This window comes from Porites lutea, chromosome 13 (genome assembly GCF_958299795.1).
Source record: "Porites lutea chromosome 13, jaPorLute2.1, whole genome shotgun sequence".
Lineage (NCBI taxonomy): Eukaryota > Metazoa > Cnidaria > Anthozoa > Scleractinia > Poritidae > Porites > Porites lutea.
The window spans coordinates 12,949,672-12,969,600 of NC_133213.1; the positions used below are offsets into that span (position 1 = coordinate 12,949,672).

Genomic DNA, 19,929 nt, shown 5'->3' on the forward strand with positions numbered 1-19,929 from the left:
TTCTGGTTCAATAAATACTTTTATTATTTTAAATGTTTTTCTCCGGCCTTTTCACAAAATCATTTTTATTCAGGTATGGTTTGAAAGATTCCACAGTGTGCAGAAATCAGTCACACTCTGAAAGTTGTCTATGACCATTTAAAGAAATGAAATCAATAGTGGTATGAGAAACAAGGATCCAAAAAGGGGATGTGAGTGGTTAAGTAGGGAATGGGTCAAGAATGAAACAATACAGAAAAAAAACGGATGAATAATTTTATTTCAAATTTAATAGGATTTGGAACCCATTGCCCCACGTGTAGCACGACCCAAGTCCACCCCTATCATGGGCTCAAACCATGTTGGGTATGGTCAGGTGGATCATGGAAGCACTGGTAACTTAGCAACTGCTGGAGAGAGTACAAGAAACCAAGAAACTGGATATGAGAACAGAAAAATAGCACAGCCCATGCTGGACAAAAACTCTGAGGCATTGTTCAATTCATATCCATCACTGAGGAAAGCTGTTGCTAATGCTGCTAGAAGGTTTGATTTTATTTTTTCTTCAGTTGTTAAATCGCTTCCTACTCGGTGTAAACAGGACAACATGACTTTCTTTGAGAGATCGATGCCCACCATTTTAGAGGGTCTGTCATGAAGAGGTGTGAACCTGGCAGGGGTGTCCTCTTTACGGGGGTCTCTGTCATACAGATGTCTATACCTGACAAAAGTGTCCACCTTGCAGGAGACGTCTACCACACAGAGGTGTGCACCTGGCAGAGGTGTCTGTCAAACAAATAAATATTGTACGGGTGTTCTTCAAAGAGATGTGTGTGCCTGACAGAGATATCCACGTTCGCGCGTTGTCTATTATATTGAGTTGTACACCTGACAGGAGTGTCCACCTTTAAAGGGTTTCTGTCATACAGATACACTGTATTTGCACCTGGCAAAGGTGTGAACATTACGGGGGTGTTTACCATACAGATTTTGTGCTTCAGGGAGAGGTGTGTCAATCATACAGATCAATCTGTGAGTGGTGAACCTGACAGAGGTGTCCATCTTGCAGGGGTGTCTATCAAACAGAATTGTACACCTGACAGAGATGTCCACCTTCCAGATTGATTTGTACATCTGATAGGAGTGTCCATTTTTAAAAGGTGGCTGAAATACAGTTGTTCACCTAACAGGGTGTGAACCTTTCAGGGGTGTCATATCAGTCATGTGCACTTGACTGCAGAGGTGCCTATCATACAGAGTTGTGCCCCTTCGGGGGTGTGAATGTGGAAGGGATGTCCACCTTGCAGGAGTGTTTGACAAACCTGATGCCAGAGTCCACCTAAGAAGGTTGTTCGCCTTACAGGCTTGGATACCCATCTCACTAGGAATGTCTATTCTTAAGAAGTTTTGACTCCCACTAGTTGGCTATTGAAACCTTGCTGCTTGATCTGCTAGATTCAGATTCTTAAACTCTTAAATTTTATATGCAAGTGTTGTGACAGTAATGGCATTAGCTTGACCTTGTAGCATGCATTGTTTCTTACTTTTCCTTTATTATTATTCTTCAGATCAATGGAAAACTTGGCAGCTCCTGATACACCACCTCCCCCAGCCAGTCCAGATGCTAAAAACTTTACTGTTAATCTTAAGAGGGGAGATATGGGATTTGGTTTCCGGATTATTGGTGGTCAGGAAGAAAATACGCAGGTATCAGAAATTAATGTTATCTGCAAGCCATTTTCCAGCGATGGCTTATTAGAGAAGGGGAGGACTTATTTTAAACTGGAGTGGGAAACCCTCGCTGACACATCTTATTTTAGAAGCGGTAATACTGAAAAGTACAAAATTGTAATATTCTCTGCCAACTTTAGTGGTTATACAAACTCGTCCTTTCAGTTATGTGTCCTAACATCAAACCATCAAACCTCGAACTCGAGAGGAGTGATGAGGTGACAAAAACTAAATGCGTGAAATTATGGGATAGGTTGGCATATCGAGAAAAAACCAGTTGAGAAATGTACCCTTGCTAAAATGAGCTTGCTAGTACAAATTGGTGGAGAGATAAAAGCACCGTTATTCTCCGTGGACTTTTAAGGGATTTGTGTGGAGTCGGTAGAACATAATTATGCTTATATCTCCCCTTTAATTCTCTGTTTTCACTGTCATACCATTACCCTGCGAGCAGAGGTTTTTCTCTTGCATGGCTTTTAGCGTTTACGAACGTAAACAAACCAACTACACGACTGTCAAGTCACGCGAGCGACTTTGTAAACGCTAATAATTGGAAACCACTCAATACAGAAAGTCCAGAATCTGGGAAATGAAGGCAGATAAATAAGCAAAAGCCTCGCCAAAAATCAGGTCTGTTCGACATGACATGCGAGATATTCGGGAAAATTGTTTTACCCAAATTTACAAAGCTTTGTATGGAGACGCCATGTTGGTTTCCCATTTGAGGGCCACAAATATGGCGGCCAAAAACCAACGAAACATCTGTCTTTGAGTTTTCCTAAAAAACCGTCGATTTATCACTTGAGGAACACATAAAGGTTAAGCAACGTTTATTCTGGGTCAAGGTAAGAAATGTTTAGATGGCAAAATCTCAAAAAATCGCTAACGTTTTTAACCAACATGAGAGCTTTCCCTGGCGCCAGCTAAAATGCCGCGTCACGCAAAAGCTTGGAAATTCAAGCGTCCTTTATAGGAAAACGTAAAACCCTTTCGAACAGAAAATTAATGAAGGTGTTTAGCAGCTGTAATACCCCATAAAAGTAGAAACTCTGAAGAATAGATAACTCCTTAGTTTGAATTTTAGTGACGTCATGTGAAAACCGAGAATTTGCACTAACGGGCTGATTTTTGGCTGGGGAGTATTTTCATCTTATTCTTTCTGAGTATGCTAACCAATCCCATAATTTCACAATTTTAATTTTTTTTGCGACGCCACACTTCTCTCCTCTATCATTGTTTATTATGGTAGTTCCCTCATACAAAAACCACTAATAAGGGTGTGTGTAGGCTTCTAATTGTGTTTTTTGGAATCAGGTGGCTATAGGTACAATTGTCAGGGGTGGACCTGCGGATGTGAGTGGGCAGTTACAGAGGGGAGATGAGATTCACTATGTTGATGGCATCAGTGTGATAGGCTCAACTCACCGCCGTGTTATATCGCTCATGGGTAATGCTGCTCTTACTGGTGAGGTCACTCTTGGTATTCACAGAGACCCAGCTAAAGTAGCAAGTAAGTCAATAAAGTTCTGAATCAGTGCTTCCCCTTAACTTTGTCATGCAATCTGGGCAAATTCAGTAATCAGGGACTAGCATAAAATGAAACATGAAAAAAAGTGAAGGAACCTTTAAATAACACAGCCAGGCGCGGATCCACAACAGTTTCCGCCGATTCACGAAAATCGGGCAGATTTTTTATAAATTAATATATTTTTAATGAAAAAAAAATTAAAATTAAAATCTCGCCAATATCCTCCCTGAATGACTCAGAAACCCAAGAAAGGTGACTTAAGGGAGTTGAAATCAAAAATATTTTAGTGGGGTGCATCCCCCCGGACCTGTCTAGAAGCTTGCGCCCTCGACGCTCGTTTAGGAAATCGATCAGTATTTATCCCCAGGCTAGATCCGCGCCTGACAGCAAATGTGAAAAAAGGCACGGATGGACAAAACTGAAGAAGATTCAAATGGAATACAAATAAGGCAAATGAACGTTAATTAAAGTGAGACTATAAGAACCGCTCAATGCAAAATATATTAACTAATGCCATTTATACGGGGAAAATAAGACGCATCTGGCGTCGTGTTCTCCTTAGAGAAATCGTAACACCATAGTTCTAACTATGTTGGCACTTACTCCGGGCAAACAGGAGCAGTAGTTGTCATGGTTTCTTGATTTTGTCGTACAGAAATGATAGTGTTAATTGTATACATATTATATTGTATTATTAAAACAGAGATGAATCCGAGCATGCGCCGTTCATACTCAGCGTCATCTGATCTTGGTCCCGAAGCTGCTTTAGGAGGAATCAAAGCCAAGGAGGCGTCTAAATCCACCGGCAACCTGCAACAATATGGCAGAAAATCATTCAACGACCCTGAAGAAACGTCTTCTGTTCGAAGTTATCATTCAGAAATGCTTCCCTCCGATGTGAGGTCACAGAGTCAAAGGAATAGACGACTTAGTGAAGGTGATGTAAATGGTGAACCCAAGGGCCCAGTCTCCTACCGTGATATTACTCTAGAACGAGAGGAAAACGAGTCTTTTGGTTTTGTAATCTTCTCTTCGGTACACAAGAGCGGTTCGACAATAGGTAAGAATTCATGAGGTTGATTGATTATAGTTATTTGTTTTTGTCACTTTACAGGTTGTAGAATTTGTGACGGGGAAGCCTGAACTGGAAGCCTGGGGGCTTATATGGGTTGCACGGTCCAGGAGCAATTTGAGTAGACATAGCTTTAGAGGAAAGACACGAATTTACAAACTCAACTATAATATAAACTAAGATACAGGAAAAAAATAGAATAATACAAATTAAATTACTTAAAAGATTAGATCGAATAAGATGATACTAGCGTAAGGTGGACAGGTCATTGTACTTTACTCGCTCAGCCTACAAACTGAATTACGTTTCGTTCATTTTGGCTGAACGTTATTTTGTAAAGAGTTGTAAAATCCTTTAACCGGGCTCGTGAAAGTCCTGAAATTTACCTGTTACACACAAATCCTAAGAGCCAACTCCATGGTTAACTATTAACTTTTGTCAGTGAACAAGAGGTAGACAAATGCACCCCCTGAATCGGTAGAGGAGAAGTGAAAAAAGACTGCTAACTAGGCCACTTGATGAGGAGGGAGTATAGACCGTTTTCACTCACGTGATCAGCAGCTATTCAAATTTCTTGAAGCGAAGGAAAGGTTGATATGAGGAAAGAATTCAGTATTTTTTTGGTACACCAACATGGCCGCCATTTCATTGTTTTGTACACCAATATGCCTGTCGTGATGTCCTGTGAAACGATCTATAAGTTTACCGCTATCCCTGTCACGTAATTCTTATTTTAGTAACGCAACCTTCTCCATTACAGGACGTATTATTCAAGGCAGTCCAGCCGACCGATGCCGCCAGCTTCATGTAGGCGATCGACTCGTGGCCGTGAATGACGTCAGCATTGTAGGAGTTCACCATAGTGACATAGTGGATACCATTAAACGGTCTGGAAGAACCGTTACGCTCAGAATCGCTCAACAGCGCCCATTGGGTAAATATAAAAGTACATTTGTTGTTTAAGATGACAAAGTCTTACTTGAGTGTTGAAATTCCAGTTTCCTATAGTTGCCATGTCTAAATACCGAATGCTGCTAAACATAGAATTAACTTGCTTATTTACACGAAGATGAAAAAACGAATTTTATTCGCTTGTCAATGTAATTAGCACGAGTGCTATTTGCACTTGCACTAATTATGCTAATGGTATAATTTTACGAAAAGTCTTTAACCCTAAGCTGTTGTTAACTTAAGCCTATCTTTTTTTTTCTTTGATTTTTTTTGCCTAGATAACTTTGAAACAAAGAAATTATCTCGAATGGTAAGTCAACTGGCGGCACTCTCTCATGTCATTAAATTTGATTAAAAGGTATTTTACGTCGATAACTCGTGACAGTAATTTAACAGATAAACTTAGGTGGACGTTGCGCTCATTTTACCATCAATGCACCGTTTTAAGGGTATTTAAAGCTACTTATAGTTACACAAATAGGAGAGAAGTCTTGAAACAAGGATGTGATGTCATCGAGAATCGAACTTGGGACCTCGCGCATGCACCGAAAGCCGCTCACTAACCAACCGTGCCAACCTTGCTCCTAATTATATTTTTTGCTTTTGTTGTTTGTTTTTTTTTTGCTGATGTTAAGCTACGGCAAAAGGGCAACAAAATCATGCAACTTGTTTTTCGACATTGCTGCTGCGCGATGTTGCGCGTTTTAACACCCACTTTCAAACCTTTCTTGCAAGACATAAAGGTTGCTGCAAGTTGCATTAATACTGACTTCTGATTGGATAAAATTACGCGGAGTCACGCCATACAGGGAAGTTATGTCACTTTCTGCAAAACAAGTTTGCCTTGGGGCTGTAAAATGCGAAACATGTACAAATTTTGTTGCAAAAAGTAAAACTACTCTCTACTTTCTGTAGCAACTTTTTGGCAACCTGTAACCTGATTTGTTGCAAAACAGCTTTGCACGTGGGTGGTAAAACTCGCAAAATCGCTTTTCAACTCATTTTTCAGCAATTTTGCAAAGAAAATTGCCCTTTTTGGTCGCCTGTTTTCCCGCACCTTTATGTCAAATTGCAACCTGTTTCTTGTTGTTTTCCTTAGAGTGCTCCAGACATCTCTAGAATGGGTAGTGATACATACCCCAGAAGAGACGCTGACCAGCGAAGTTGGGATAATGCATATCCGGAACAGGTATGACTTATTGTTTCTAATGGACTCTCATTTTCTTTCCTATGCGCCGCGAAAGTAACCGAAATCAAGATCAAACATAACTCCTCTGCTTCCAAACAAATTCAATATTCTTCTTCTCTTCTCTCACCCTTCAAGAAGTTGTTTTTTGTTTTATTGTATAGACGTGTGCGTAATATTGCATTTAATTCTTACTCGTTATCCGTTTCTGTCGAATTTAGTCAAAATATTCATAAGCATTTTTACTTACTATAAGGGCAGACTAAATTCAGTTTATTCCGTTGTGCTTGGTGGCTTGTTGCGCACGCGATCATCGTTTCTTCTTTGTTACCAGACTGTTGCCGACCGTGCAAAGGAGGAGCCACGTTATGTAGCAACCCTTCCCAGAATGCATCACAGCTACAACTCACAACCACCGCCTAAAGTACCGCCTCGAGTCGCCCCCAAGCCTTCCAGAGAAAAAGTGCTTAAGGCAAAAGAAGACAAGAGAAGGCAAGAAAATGATTTTCATGTAGCCAGAAATGACATGCGCAGACGATCAAACCCTGAAATACCATCAAGACCACCCCTACCTTCGCAGGATTACACGGGTAATGTGAGAGATGAGCGAATTTCTTTTAATCAGACAATGGTTGTAGAACTGGATCGAGATAGAGAGACTGGGTACGGATTTAGTATCAGAGGAGGAAGAGAGCTGAATTTACCTATATTTGTTCTGCGCATGGCTGATGGAGGTGCAGCACAGAGGGATGGCAGGCTCAGGGTAAGGATTGTAGGGGTTCTTGTTGTCATTAGTTATATAATATTTAGAGTTGTATTTCATCACTTTACTGATTTATTGGGTCCATTTGTCTAATGTCTGTCGTGTTTAATTTTTTTCCGTCCTGTGTCTTCCTTTTGCTGGTTCATTATTTTATATATACTTTAAGGTGGCTCGACACAACAGTTTTGTAGCGACACCTTCTATCCTTGAATATCTCACACTTAAACAAATTTATCTTTATGGTAAGACCATTATAACACATGGATTACACACCGACAGGACTAAACTTTATTATGATTTTATTTTTTGGGCGATCGGAGTAAATATCATTAAGTATGACGTCACGATAGTTTTAGCTTTAAGTCGAATTTCAGCCCTCATCGACCTGAACTTTGGAAATGCTTTACGCTGCGCATATTTTGGGTGCTTATCTTCCGGTATGAGAAGGTTCTCAGAGATCTATGAGAGGAATTTAGAGATATCTTGGAATTTCTTCAAAAAGGGTATAGATTATGCATGAACTGACAAATTTGCTACTTTTTGGATGTTTCCGGAAAGGTTTTATCACTCATTCATTTTGCAAATGACCCTTATATACAATCGGCTAAACGCAAGTAGACTTGCGCAATTTTCGAAAAACATGCAAACATGTGAATGTCAGTTGTTCAAACGCGATGCTGAGCTCTTTTTGTAATTTCTAAGGCTACTTTCACGAAAACAGCGATTAAACCAAAATTCGACGTTAGATTTTCTTTATAGAATTTGAGTGCTGCGATTGATCGTTGTACTATGAAATGCCCGATTTTCGTGTCCATTGAAACATTTGAAGTTGCCTAATGTGGCCGCAAAATTTAGGAAATATTAAAGCGATGTGATGGATTTGGATAATTTTTTGCTTTGGGATTTCCTATTGTCTCGAGTTTAGCACAACATGAAATTCCCATGCAGCACGCGAAAAGGTACCGCGCCTGCTTGTCCTCCGTAATCTATTCACTCGTGTTTTCTCCCTTTCTTCAACATTACCATATTTCGGGAAGATTACGGATGGCAACCAAGTGCTTATTTTTATTATTCTTCATAATCCGAACTTTTCATGGTCTCTGTGCATTTGCCACTTGTTTCCGTAGGTAGGAGACGAGATCTTAGAGATCAATGGTAGGAGTACAGAGGATATTCCTCACGCGGATGCCATAGCTTTGATAAAGAGTGGTGGCAGCAGAGTGCGTCTTCTCATTCACAGAGACGATAAACCAGCCTACCTTGGTCAGTGTGTTTTTATTTCTGTGTGATTTTTTATTAGTTATGCAATCTCCACAAGAAGTGATCAGTTTGTTTGAAGGTTAATCTCAACATTGACCGACCTAAGCCTTTTTTTAGCCTAATTTAAGAAACTGACCGTGCTAGACAGAAAGAAAATGATACTTATGGCCCATGTTTCTGCCACTAGTTTCTAAAGCAGCCTTCTATGTCACAATTTTATAGCTACAGTCGTACCTCCATTTACGGCCACCTCTCCACAACGGCCAAGTTTCTACATCGGTCACTTTTTTCGGCGGACAGTCCATACATTGACTCTTGTTTAAACCCCTCTACAAGGGCCACTTTCTTCTGTCCCTAAGGTGGCCGAGAGGTTCAACTGCATTACTGAAACACTAAAATTACATTGGAATCGAAGAAAGCCTCGAAAGTATAGATCAGTTTTATGTTAAAATATTCTGCCAGGATGGAAACATGCTGCAACTTGAAACAATTGCTTAAATTTCTTTGTTTTTGTAAGAACAAAAAACTTCTCATGCCCTTTCTTTGATAGAGTTCCAAGTATTTTACACAAGATGACTCAGAATGCTTGGTTATAATTTCAGATCTGCTGTGACTAAAAAATTTTTGAACTCACCAAGAAAGTTATTAATTTTATGATGCACACCTGGGGACCACAAACGAGGATATTGCTCGTGCTTTTAAAAGGTCAATCGACCCTTCCACGTGTTCCATTTACACTGTTGGAAGAGCGAGTGAATGGAGTCTAAACCCCCATAGCAAATGGACGCAACAATGTTGGATGTTAATGTTGCGTCCGCTTCCACACCCTGTTGCATATCGTGGCATGTTGTTGCGTATTGTTGGGAGTTGTTGCGCAAAGTTTGAAACCAGTCAAAGTTTTGAGCCAAAACTCTTAACATTTCTTTTGTTCTGTGATCGCCGAAGCGTAGCGGAACAATGTTGGATCCGTTTCCATAGCTCTTCCAACATTGTTGGGGCCACTCACGCGCATTAAACATGGTTTACAAAGTCTTATGGGTTATATCCTTCCCACGATGCACTGCAAGTCCCAATATTGTTGGGAGTTGATGGATCCGTTTGCACACCCCAGTCAACAATGTTGTAAGTCGTTTGGATTATTTTTGCAGACGGGATCCCTAACGGAGGTCACACTATTGCTAAAGGAGGAAGCTTACCTCGTCAACGCTGGAAAAATCCCCCCTACTATGACATGTACCAGTCATAAAACCGTAGAACAGTAACTGAAGAGGTTTGAAATTTATTCTTGTAAAATATCGAAAAATTTGTGCCACCGTAGCAGAGTTCTGAACTACTTCTTCATGGTTTGTATAGACATCGTCATGATATGAAATTCCTTTAACTCTGTAGTAGACGACTTGAATTTGCAGTACTTTATACTTAAAACACCATAAAATTATGAGAAAAGCTGCCTATTTTTAAAGATATGTCCCCAATGAGGACACTTGTTAGACGGTTACTTCTTTAATATTGTATAAAACTGGGGTGTTTTTAGATCTTTCATAATAATTTTGAATGCTTAGGAACAATAAATATTTTAGCGTGTAATTAAGTGATCAATTTGCCTGAAGTTGATTTATAAGTGATAGGTTAGCTTGTATCAGTCGATATATTTATTCCATTGTCTGTATATCGTTAACGTTGGGTTTGTACAATGTAAAAGGGCTTAGCGTCCAATTTGACTGTCCGTTTGAATGACTATAACGTGATAACACATCCCTAACCACACCAGTCATCCAAAAAATACTCCTCTCAGGGGGTACAATAGGCCATTTTACAGTTACAGGTGGAAACGAGGCTGGAGTTGACCTTGTTTTGATACAACCCTTCCTGCTTTATTATGTAAATCATGTTTTTCTTTTGCAAACTGGTATTTTTGAAGCATAATTTCCATAAGAAAAGGTCTTTGTATCAAAACAAGGTCAACCTTAGCCTCACGTTCACTCAAAGGCTGAGATGCTAAGCTCACAACTGTAAAATGGTCTATTTTGAACCTATTCAACAAAGAACGAATAAATTTTACGTAATTGACTTTTTGTTGTTACTGGAGCATTTTAGTATACAGAAACTAAAGAGAATTACCCCCAACGTCAACTGCAAAACGTAGCTTTTTGGGCAACCGATTTTTTAACCGTGACATAGATACTGTTTCTCTGCTTATAAGAAGACGTGTTACGTTTTAAACGGAAATCAGCAAAGAAGTTATAAGTTGCAGTGACTGAACAGGATATCAAACTATTTCTGTTGAGAAATGTTATGCAGACTTCTGTAATAATCAAGGCTTAGGTCCAGGATTCAACGCTAATGAGATGACTATCCTTATGATGGCCGTCATACAGTATCCTTGTGAAGAGAGGTTTACTAGAATACCTAGAATTTTGTCAAATATGAAGTAATATGAATGTGACGAACAACCCAGTCAAATAGGAAGTAATGAGAAAAGAATATCGTTCAATCCACAACGTAAGTGATGATTTCAATTGTAAAGGAAAGTATACTTGAATGTACTTCTGGCCTCAGTTGTTCACTAAACACGGAAAGCATTATCCAGTGGATAGTGATATATCCAGTGGAAAGCGCCATCCATCGTTTGAACAACCAGGGCCAGGAGAGCTTACAGAAGTCTGGATTATACCCAAAAATAAAAACCAGGATTTTGTCAATGATGGATGGTCATTCCTCTTCAAGTTTCTGTCTCATTGTAAGAGATTATTTTCACCGTTTTTAGAATTTGCGAGATCTCTTTTGGAAAAATTGGAACAGCTAGATCCGATCTTTTATGTTGGCTGTTGAGATGCTTTTGAGCTTGCTGTGTAGATATTGTAAGGGGTTTTTATAGCCATAATTGTGGTCCAATTAACAATTTCCTTTGTCACAAATACGAGTATATTCCTTGGCAACATGACGTATTTTCCCGAAGGAATTTTTTATTCATTTTGAGCTGAAAACAACAAAAAAATATGTGACGGCTTCGCACGTATGTTGCAAATAAGCCCTCCCTAAGATGTAAAATTATACCAAATGCTATATTTCAAGGGAATTTGGTGAGATTGATTCAGTGTTTCTAATGAGATTAATAGTAAGTGTTAATAACATATCGCAGCTAATTAAATATAATTGCTCGGTAAATTATATAGGAGTGTATGATACTAGTATTAATAAACATTGATCATTGAAAAATTGTACTCTCGTATAATTTTACTGACTTGCTTTCAATTACATGGCGGATGTTTTATAAGTTTTTAGTTAACCGGTGGCTCTGCAGCACCTATTAGATATTAAACAGTTGTAAATTGTAAAGAAGGAAGACCTATTTTAGCTCCAACTGTTTGTTTTTACATAAACATTTGTACATGCATCTTAACACAAATAAAGATTCTGTTGTCTATTGGCTGTTAGTTACTTGCAATTTCAGCAAAATAAGAACGCTCTTAAAAGCGTGAAGTCTTGCTTGCCTGGAGATTAGAATAGAGGTAAGAATCGCCGAAAGGCGATTTCAAAGGCTGCCAAGGGGCGATTTGATCTGAGGGGAGGGGGCGGCTGTACGCACTCACACTACCATAAAACCTTGTCGCCGACCATTGCGTGACATAGAATCTCTTGTGAGAGTGAGACATAAACTCGTTTGAACATTGTACCCTTTTGGAAGACTTTCGTAACAAGAAAAATGAGTACCATTTTTTAAGTCGGGGCTGTATAGTAACTTTTAAATTCCACCATTATGATTAAAAATAAGCGAGTCAGCCAATCTAACGATTAGCATTATTTTCACGCACCCCTCCCCCAATCCCTCTGCCCCCTAAAATATAGCGTGACAGTATAACGTCACTATTTTGACCTAACCGGAAATTCCAAAAAATTATTGTTGTTCTACGGGTCATAAAACGCGACAGTCAGCTATGCTGTTGACAAGCTGTACATTTGTCAATTCTGGTTCTTAAAACTAACAAAGCAAATTACATTTCAGTGTTGATTTTGTCTAATATTGCACTTTTGTAACTGTTCTTAAGGAACCGCTTTTGGATGGACACCCGCGCGAAGGGGGAAAGTTCCCGCGTGCAAGATAGACGAGGCATGGTCTCATCCCGGGTTACTCACGAACGATACTTTGTCGCCAACTAGTGAGACAGGCGAAACATTTTTTATCCCGGTTCTACTCACGGATGATACTTTGTCATTAAGACACCCAGTTAATGTACAAGCACAGAGGGAAAAATAAGAAGGGACGCCCTCCGAGCTGCTAGAGCTGGGCACACGATCCCACTTGTAAGTTGGGTTAGACAATAAAAAAGAGAGAGACTGGAGACGAGTGTGATTTTAGGACCAAGGGGGAAGACTGGGCACGGGAGTGCGAAAACGAGGCTTTTCCGGTGAAAGGCGTGACACTTTCAGTCACGATGACGTCTTTTCTGGTGGAGATGCACGTCACTTCCTGTCACGGTGAAGTGACTTCCGGTACTGACTTAGAGGACCCCGATGATGTCACTCAATTCCCTAAGGGATCGGCTACCTGACTACGGGACCGGGCGCTGATTGGTGGGTCGGGGGTGACGTCACCAGCTTCCTAAATGATTGACAGGTCATGTGATAAAATTCTGCAATTCTAAAATTGGTCACGTATGCGAAATTCGGCTCTCTGATTGGTCTGCTCTGAAGTGTCCCCCTTTACTACTTTTGACGTTGACTATCCACACTTTATTTCAACCTTTCATTCATTCATTACACTTCGATTACGTGAACAATGGTGCTTGCAAGAACATCCATTCACAACGTCTTTTGAAAACAAAAGATTCTCACGTTTTTTTTCAAATGGACCACTAAAATTCAAAGTTCAACTATGCAACCATTGAAAACTTACCGTTTGAACTTACCTGACCTCCAAGGAAACAGCCCTCAAATTCATGAATGTTGTAATAATAATAAAAATAATAATAATATATAATTATAATATTAACAATAATAATGATAATACTAAAATCGTCCTCTCCCCTTCTGGCTCTTTTCAGGGATAATGAAACGGTGGCAAAAGTTGTTTCTCTTATACAAATCCTTCTAATTTTCCTCTGCCGTTGCAATCACTACGTACTTTTAAGCTCATGCTAACTGTTTTTGTGTTTTCCGAAGGTTGAGCACGTGATCAATTAATGCAAAGGGCCTAATTAAATGGCAGGAGGGGAACCAGTTGTCTAGCTAGCTAGCGGTCAGAGAAGGACGTAAAATCGGGGCTTCCGAATTACAATTCCAGAGCTATAACCACTCTGCCACGCTGGTCCGTTTGCAAACAAAACCTTTAGGATGTTTTGTTTTCAAAAAAAATGTGATTGAATAATCTTTCAAGATCCCGGTTTGAGTGGTCGCACTATAACAATGATATTGTTTTAACAAGTTGGTTTTGACTGATTGAATATTTCCGCGACATAAATATGCATTTATATAAAGTTCCGCTGACAACCCCACCAAGAATACGACTGCGGGCTCGCATTTTGCTTGCCCTGGTAGATTCTGTTCTAATTTACTCTATACAAAGACATCAAACAACGGCAAACGGACATTGGACATTAGAAATCGGACATCAGACACCGCACATCAGACAACAGCCGGACGCAGGGCATCAGACAGCGGAATTCAGGCATCACAGATCTGACATCAAACATCGCACATCCGGACATAAGACACCGAACATCATACATCACACATCGGATATCAAACATGCACATCGAACATCGGACATGAGACATCGGGTATCTGACATCAGTCATCAAAAATCGCGGATATCATACATCTGAAATCGGACATCAGACATCGGATATCATACATCACTTATCGGACATCGGACATCAGATATTATAGAGTGGAAATCAGACAGCGGACATCGGAAATCACACATCGAGCATCGGACATCAGGAAACAGACATTGCACATCAGACATCGGATACCGGACAATATAGCCCCGTGGTATAAATAGCTGTGATCAATTTAATTAGTGACTTTTATCTTTTTTAGTAGGCTACGTATTCAAATCTCACATTGTGTAATTATTTTGATTTTTTTTTAATATTTGTAACTCCCGTTGAAGGTTTGTGTTGCCAACCGATATATCGGACAAATATAATTTACCAGTTATTGTTGTTTTCCTTCTTTATTTTTTCGCTTACTCTTCTTGCCATAAGGATGAGTTTACTTTTTTTATAATTTAGTATAATTTGAAAATTTTACTGATCTTGGTCTACTAAAGATCCAGCTGACCCTCACTGGTTTATTGCTGTGGTTTTGCCTTCACGAGTGTTTTTGATTAAAATGAAAACATGCACTTGTGGCATCGCCTTTAACATGTTTATCTCAGAGTGTATAATTCTTTTCCCAACTTTGGCGCACCTTAAAAGTTACCCGGTCAATCTGGAAAACTAAGACTCGATCATAAAAAGTAAGGAAGTTGCTGAAACATTGGGCCACTTGTCAAGTGGTGCCGGAAAAAAAAACAACCCCATATGGCTTTCAGTGAGTATTATAGTTTTCCTTTATAGAGCGTTTTCACTCACGTGACCAGGATCTATACAAATTTATTGAAACAAAAGGACGCGTTTACATAAGAAAAGAGTTCAACTCCTACATGAATGGTCTGGAACACCAACATGGTCGCCGTCTTATTGTTTTGGAACACCAATATGGCCGCCGTGACGTCATGCGAAAACGCCCTATAACAGTGAGGAGGTATCGGATCGCTACTACATGTACAGCTATTTCGAGAAAGGTTGTTGGGAAAAGTGCACGCGACAATCCTGAAAGGCATTGTGGGTGGTTTTGAGTTCTCTTTTTTACGCAGAAATTTGAAAGAATTGGCACGAAAGGCCATGGAATTGTGTTTGCGAGTGCTAAAGGAAAGCAACAAAAGTAGGTTCGACAGCTACAGTCTTCAGAAACAGTTTATTCATCATATCCCATATTACCTTTCGGGATTGTCGCGTGCACATTTTTTCCGACAACCTTTCTCGAAATAGCTGTCTACAATAAAGATGGAACGTTGACTAATATAAACAATACCAACAACAGCAAAGAGATAATGATGATGAGATGGTGGCGTAGATTTATAGACAAAAAGACACTGGATGAGTTGTTAACCAATCAGATAAGGGCTGGTGTCTTGGTCCAACCAATTGAAAACGGCTCCATTTTAATGAATATTCAATACTCAATGCGTAAAGCCAAACTTGCTAGAACAATACCATTGTTAAATAGTTTTGTGTTTAAATGAATTGAAAGGCTGACTTTATAATAAAAATGGAAAACCTAACCTCCTTATTTTTTTTTTTAATTTGTGCCGATTAAGTCAAGGATTTCAGGACGTTTGGTGGGACACGTGACGGTGGTGTACGTATACTAAGTGGAATTCTCACTGTAGCGAGATTTAGAATACTCAGCTGTCGAATCAGTCAAACCCCCATTAAATTTAGTTTTTAATCAAGGTTACGTTCATGGGGTGAATGAATTCTTTTAGATATGTACATAAAATTTAGTTGCTTCCATGGTGTTCAATACAAGTTAGAAGAACTGAAGGAGAGAAGCACCATGGCCACTATCTTCACGCTTGCTCCGTCAAATAGAATGCCCAAGCTGTCTAAATTGGTTCACATATCTCTGTTTTCCAAGAAAATGTATGCTTATAACTGATAGCGAAGACGATGATTTACACAATGTTTTTTTTAGCTTAATGAAACACAGTTTCTTACAAAAGACAAAGTGGCGTGTTCATTGAACACAACTACTGAACGCTCTTCTAAGTTCTTTCTTTCTTATAACATACAGGACAGGATTTATACAAGAGTTAAGGTACACCGGTGTAAAGACCCAAGTATAAAAAAGGCTAAACAGCTGAGGAAAAAATGGTCGGAAAATAAGGTGCATCACCATCACAGGACCGAGGCAAATCAAAAGTGCAATAATAACAATAAACATATCCACAGCCACTTTCTTTTCTCGCTTAAATATTATACTCAGCTGCTGGTGGTCTTCCATTGCGTCTTGCACTTGCTTGTTTTGGCGTCGGATAGCAAAATATATCTTAATGTGACACATGATGGGGAGAATGATAAACAGCATTCCGAAAATGTTTTGGAGAATGAACGACGGCTTATCCGGTAGGACGAAGTGGAGGAAAATTATGATCAGCAGCCAGACTACCCCCGTCAAGGAAGCAGTTTTAAACGCAACTGAAAGAAAGAAAAACAAGACAAATAGTATCAATCTACCTTAAAACAAACGAAATAATAGAGGTTATAACAAGTCAAATAGAGATAACATTGTTATGGGCTTTTACAAGCGGAAACTTTATTAGGGGAATTTGATTTTTACGCCGCACTGACGGGATCAAAAAAAGGAGAAAACAGCTGCCCAATGCCAACATCCCACTATGTTTTAAGGACTATCAGTATCCTGCTATGGCCTTGCTGAGGTAATTTTTAGGGGGTAGTGTCGGTCTTGCTGCGTTGTTTGTCATGATAATAATATGTCCCTCTTAAGCCTACTATTGAAGGAATACAATCTCCGCCAATCAGAGCCAACCATCCCATTACATGAAGTAAAAGGTGACGCTTTTAAATAGAGTGTTTTCATAAGACGTCACGGCGGCCATATTGGTGTCCAAAAACAATAAAACAGCGGCCATGTTGGTGTCCCAAACCAATCCTCTTGGAGTTGAACTCTTTTCTTATGCAAACGCTTTCTTTTGTTCCAATAAATTTGCATAGATGCTGGCCACGTGACTGAAAACACTCTATAGGTCTAACAACATAATTTTCAGATTTTTTTTTCAGATTTATTGATCCTTACCACTTTACCTTTATTAGTTACATTAGCACGATAAAACAGTGGCTTGGATAACGCCAGCGCTCGATCGAAGCTGATAAGTGTTAGTGTAGCAAAGGACCAGCCTGAAGTGATCGTGTTTAACACATAGCTGGCATTAAACAATTCGGTCTGATAATCACATGATTGACGAGCGCGATGCAACATCAAACGCCAGATATAAAACAGTGGTTGTGACGTCAGGCCTTGCAGGCAATCAGTGGCGGCCAGGTTACAGAGCAAGATATTGCTTGGTGTTTGAGGGTGAATAGTTTTGGTGATTATGACGATGACAGCGAGATTGCTAAGGAAGGTAAAGATACTCATTGGGATGTTAACTGCTAACGCCGCAGCATCACTGACGTAAGAGATGGAATCGTTTGTAGGGACTGGAACCCAAAGGGGTAGTCCACACAACGTGGTGTTGACTTGAGAAGACATGTTATCCTTGTCGGCTAGAACTTGCCCTTAACAGCGAAAAGAATATCTTCAAGCTAAAGAAGAGGAAATGATAAAACTAGCTTTAATAGAAAGTACAATTAAGTTATTAGTAAATTGTCTGCTTACGGGAGGAGACCAATTTATTGTGTTACCTGAGAAAAATAGCAACATACAAAAGTAATATCTTTGAGACAATTTGTCGGGGTCACTATTAATTGAACTGTTGTCAGCGATTACAGTCGACTCGCGGTAACTCGAACCCTCTATAACTCGAACCTCCCGCTAACTCGAAGCAATTTTCATTTCCCTTCAGATCGTTTTCTATATAATTTTACCCTCGATAACTCGAACTCCCGATAACTCGAACTGTTTTCTATTTCCCTTGAAGGTTCGAGTTATCGGGATTCGACTGTAATACAAACTGGTTAAGCTCATATTTTTTTAATTCTTTCATGTAAACTAATGGTCAGTTTGAACTCTACATCTTGCTTGCAAAGTCATATCTCTTTCGCTTTGAACAGAATCGAGGTAACGCAGTAGAATTCTTTCATGGGCAAATTCAATTTAGCTTCTTGGAAAAACCTCCAGATAAAATGTAGGGCAACAATTTATTCTTCGTTCAGTAAGTCTCTCTTTCTCGCACTTTGCAACATGGATTATTTCAATCTAGTGACAGTACGTCTTGTTTAAAGAACAGCTGAAAAAAGATAAATTCATTGTACTTTAATGGGTTTGCCTATGGTCACCTATGATATAATGAGTGAAAAGCTTGGATTTTTATGGTTTTATTTTCCCGCGAATTGCAATTTTCTAACTAAGATAATTGCATATTAATGAACATTTTTTAAGTGACTGGCTTTCGCTTCATCTTGGATGATCTACCGTCATTGAAATGCAATTTCTGTGTGACTTTTATATAAGCGACGGTTAATCTAAAGTGAGGTTCTGTTGAGGGTCTTGTTGTGGATATATGATTAAAAATATAAACCACTACTTTCGGCTCCTGGTTTCGTTAATATACGGAAGTTGATCAGTAGAAATAGGGAGACAAGATTTGGCGCAATAATCCCCTTACCTTTGCGTGGCCTGGATTGTGAGGAGAGAGGCTGAAACTTTACTGCGTGTAGACCCGAGTATAGAGCATTTACTTGCCATTGCAATCAACTGTTTATTTGCATTACACTTTTGCTCTTGAAAATCCATTAACACTAACAGTATAATGAACTTCCTCAAAAGTAATTACTAAACTTGTCGAAAATTTAAAATTTTGTATCTGTCTGTCACTTAGTTTCAAGTTCTTCAAGTGCCTTTACTACACAAAAGCGTTAAAATCTGTTTATTAATGCGCAAGAAGTGTGGAAGCGTAACAGCCTTTAAAAACTCGGGGAAAAACACTCAGAATAACAGCTTAGTTTTGAGTAACTTTTAATACCAGAGAAAAGAATTAATATGTGATTAGGTAAGAAATGATTAGAAGGATTGCGGTGGCGTAACAAAGAAACATGGACAAAGAGGGAATACTCTTGACATGGACTGAACCCCCGGAATGTCAGCTGGTTTTTAATGAGTTCTTCCTAAACTAAATTATCATTTCAAAGAGCCGAAAATTCTCACCGAAAAAATGGTTTTATAAATCGCTTGATCAGTTCTAGCAACCCAACGAAATCATTTAAGGTGACTCGACCCAGTTTTTTGGGGGGGTACTATCCTACTTTGAAGCTCTCTGGTATCCCCACCTTTACTTTTATCGTAAGTCTAACACATAGAATGGATAACATATAGATCAATCTACAATATAACATAAATTTTTTGGCGATCGGAGTAAATGTCACGTGGTTATAATGCCACGCCCCTTTGAGGTCTGAGGCGAAAATCTGCTGTTGCAGGCATTTTTTCGTGAAAATCTCTCGGCTACACATAGCGCGCATTAGTGCCTTGCGCTGAACAGAGTTTCACCAAAATCGCAAAGACCCAATTCGAGAAATTCAGCGGTTTCCAAATTTAGGTCATAATTTATGCGAAAATGATAAGCAAACTTTACACGGATTATATCTAATAAACTATGAGATTCGTCTCTTTATTTTGGGCATCGTTATAACAGATGGGTCCTTGCAAGTCAGCAAAACGCTTTCGGGCCT

The 19,929-nt window shown here is 39.3% G+C and overlaps 1 protein-coding gene across 1 annotated transcript in view; it reads left to right on the plus strand.

Annotated features, from left to right (window-relative positions):
• LOC140922881 (membrane-associated guanylate kinase, WW and PDZ domain-containing protein 3-like) overlaps positions 1–11,897 on the plus strand; it is a 30,840-nt gene extending 18,943 nt beyond the window's left edge. Inside the window, exons 10-19 of the mRNA XM_073372918.1 lie at positions 275–525; positions 1,548–1,686; positions 3,025–3,220; positions 3,942–4,298; positions 5,071–5,244; positions 5,540–5,571; positions 6,361–6,450; positions 6,782–7,210; positions 8,338–8,473; positions 9,619–11,897. Coding sequence (XP_073229019.1) covers positions 275–525; positions 1,548–1,686; positions 3,025–3,220; positions 3,942–4,298; positions 5,071–5,244; positions 5,540–5,571; positions 6,361–6,450; positions 6,782–7,210; positions 8,338–8,473; positions 9,619–9,716 — 1,902 coding nt within the window. The 3' untranslated portion in view covers positions 9,717–11,897. The remainder of the gene's footprint in view (positions 1–274; positions 526–1,547; positions 1,687–3,024; positions 3,221–3,941; positions 4,299–5,070; positions 5,245–5,539; positions 5,572–6,360; positions 6,451–6,781; positions 7,211–8,337; positions 8,474–9,618) is intronic.
• The last annotated feature ends 8,032 nt before the right edge of the window (positions 11,898–19,929 follow it).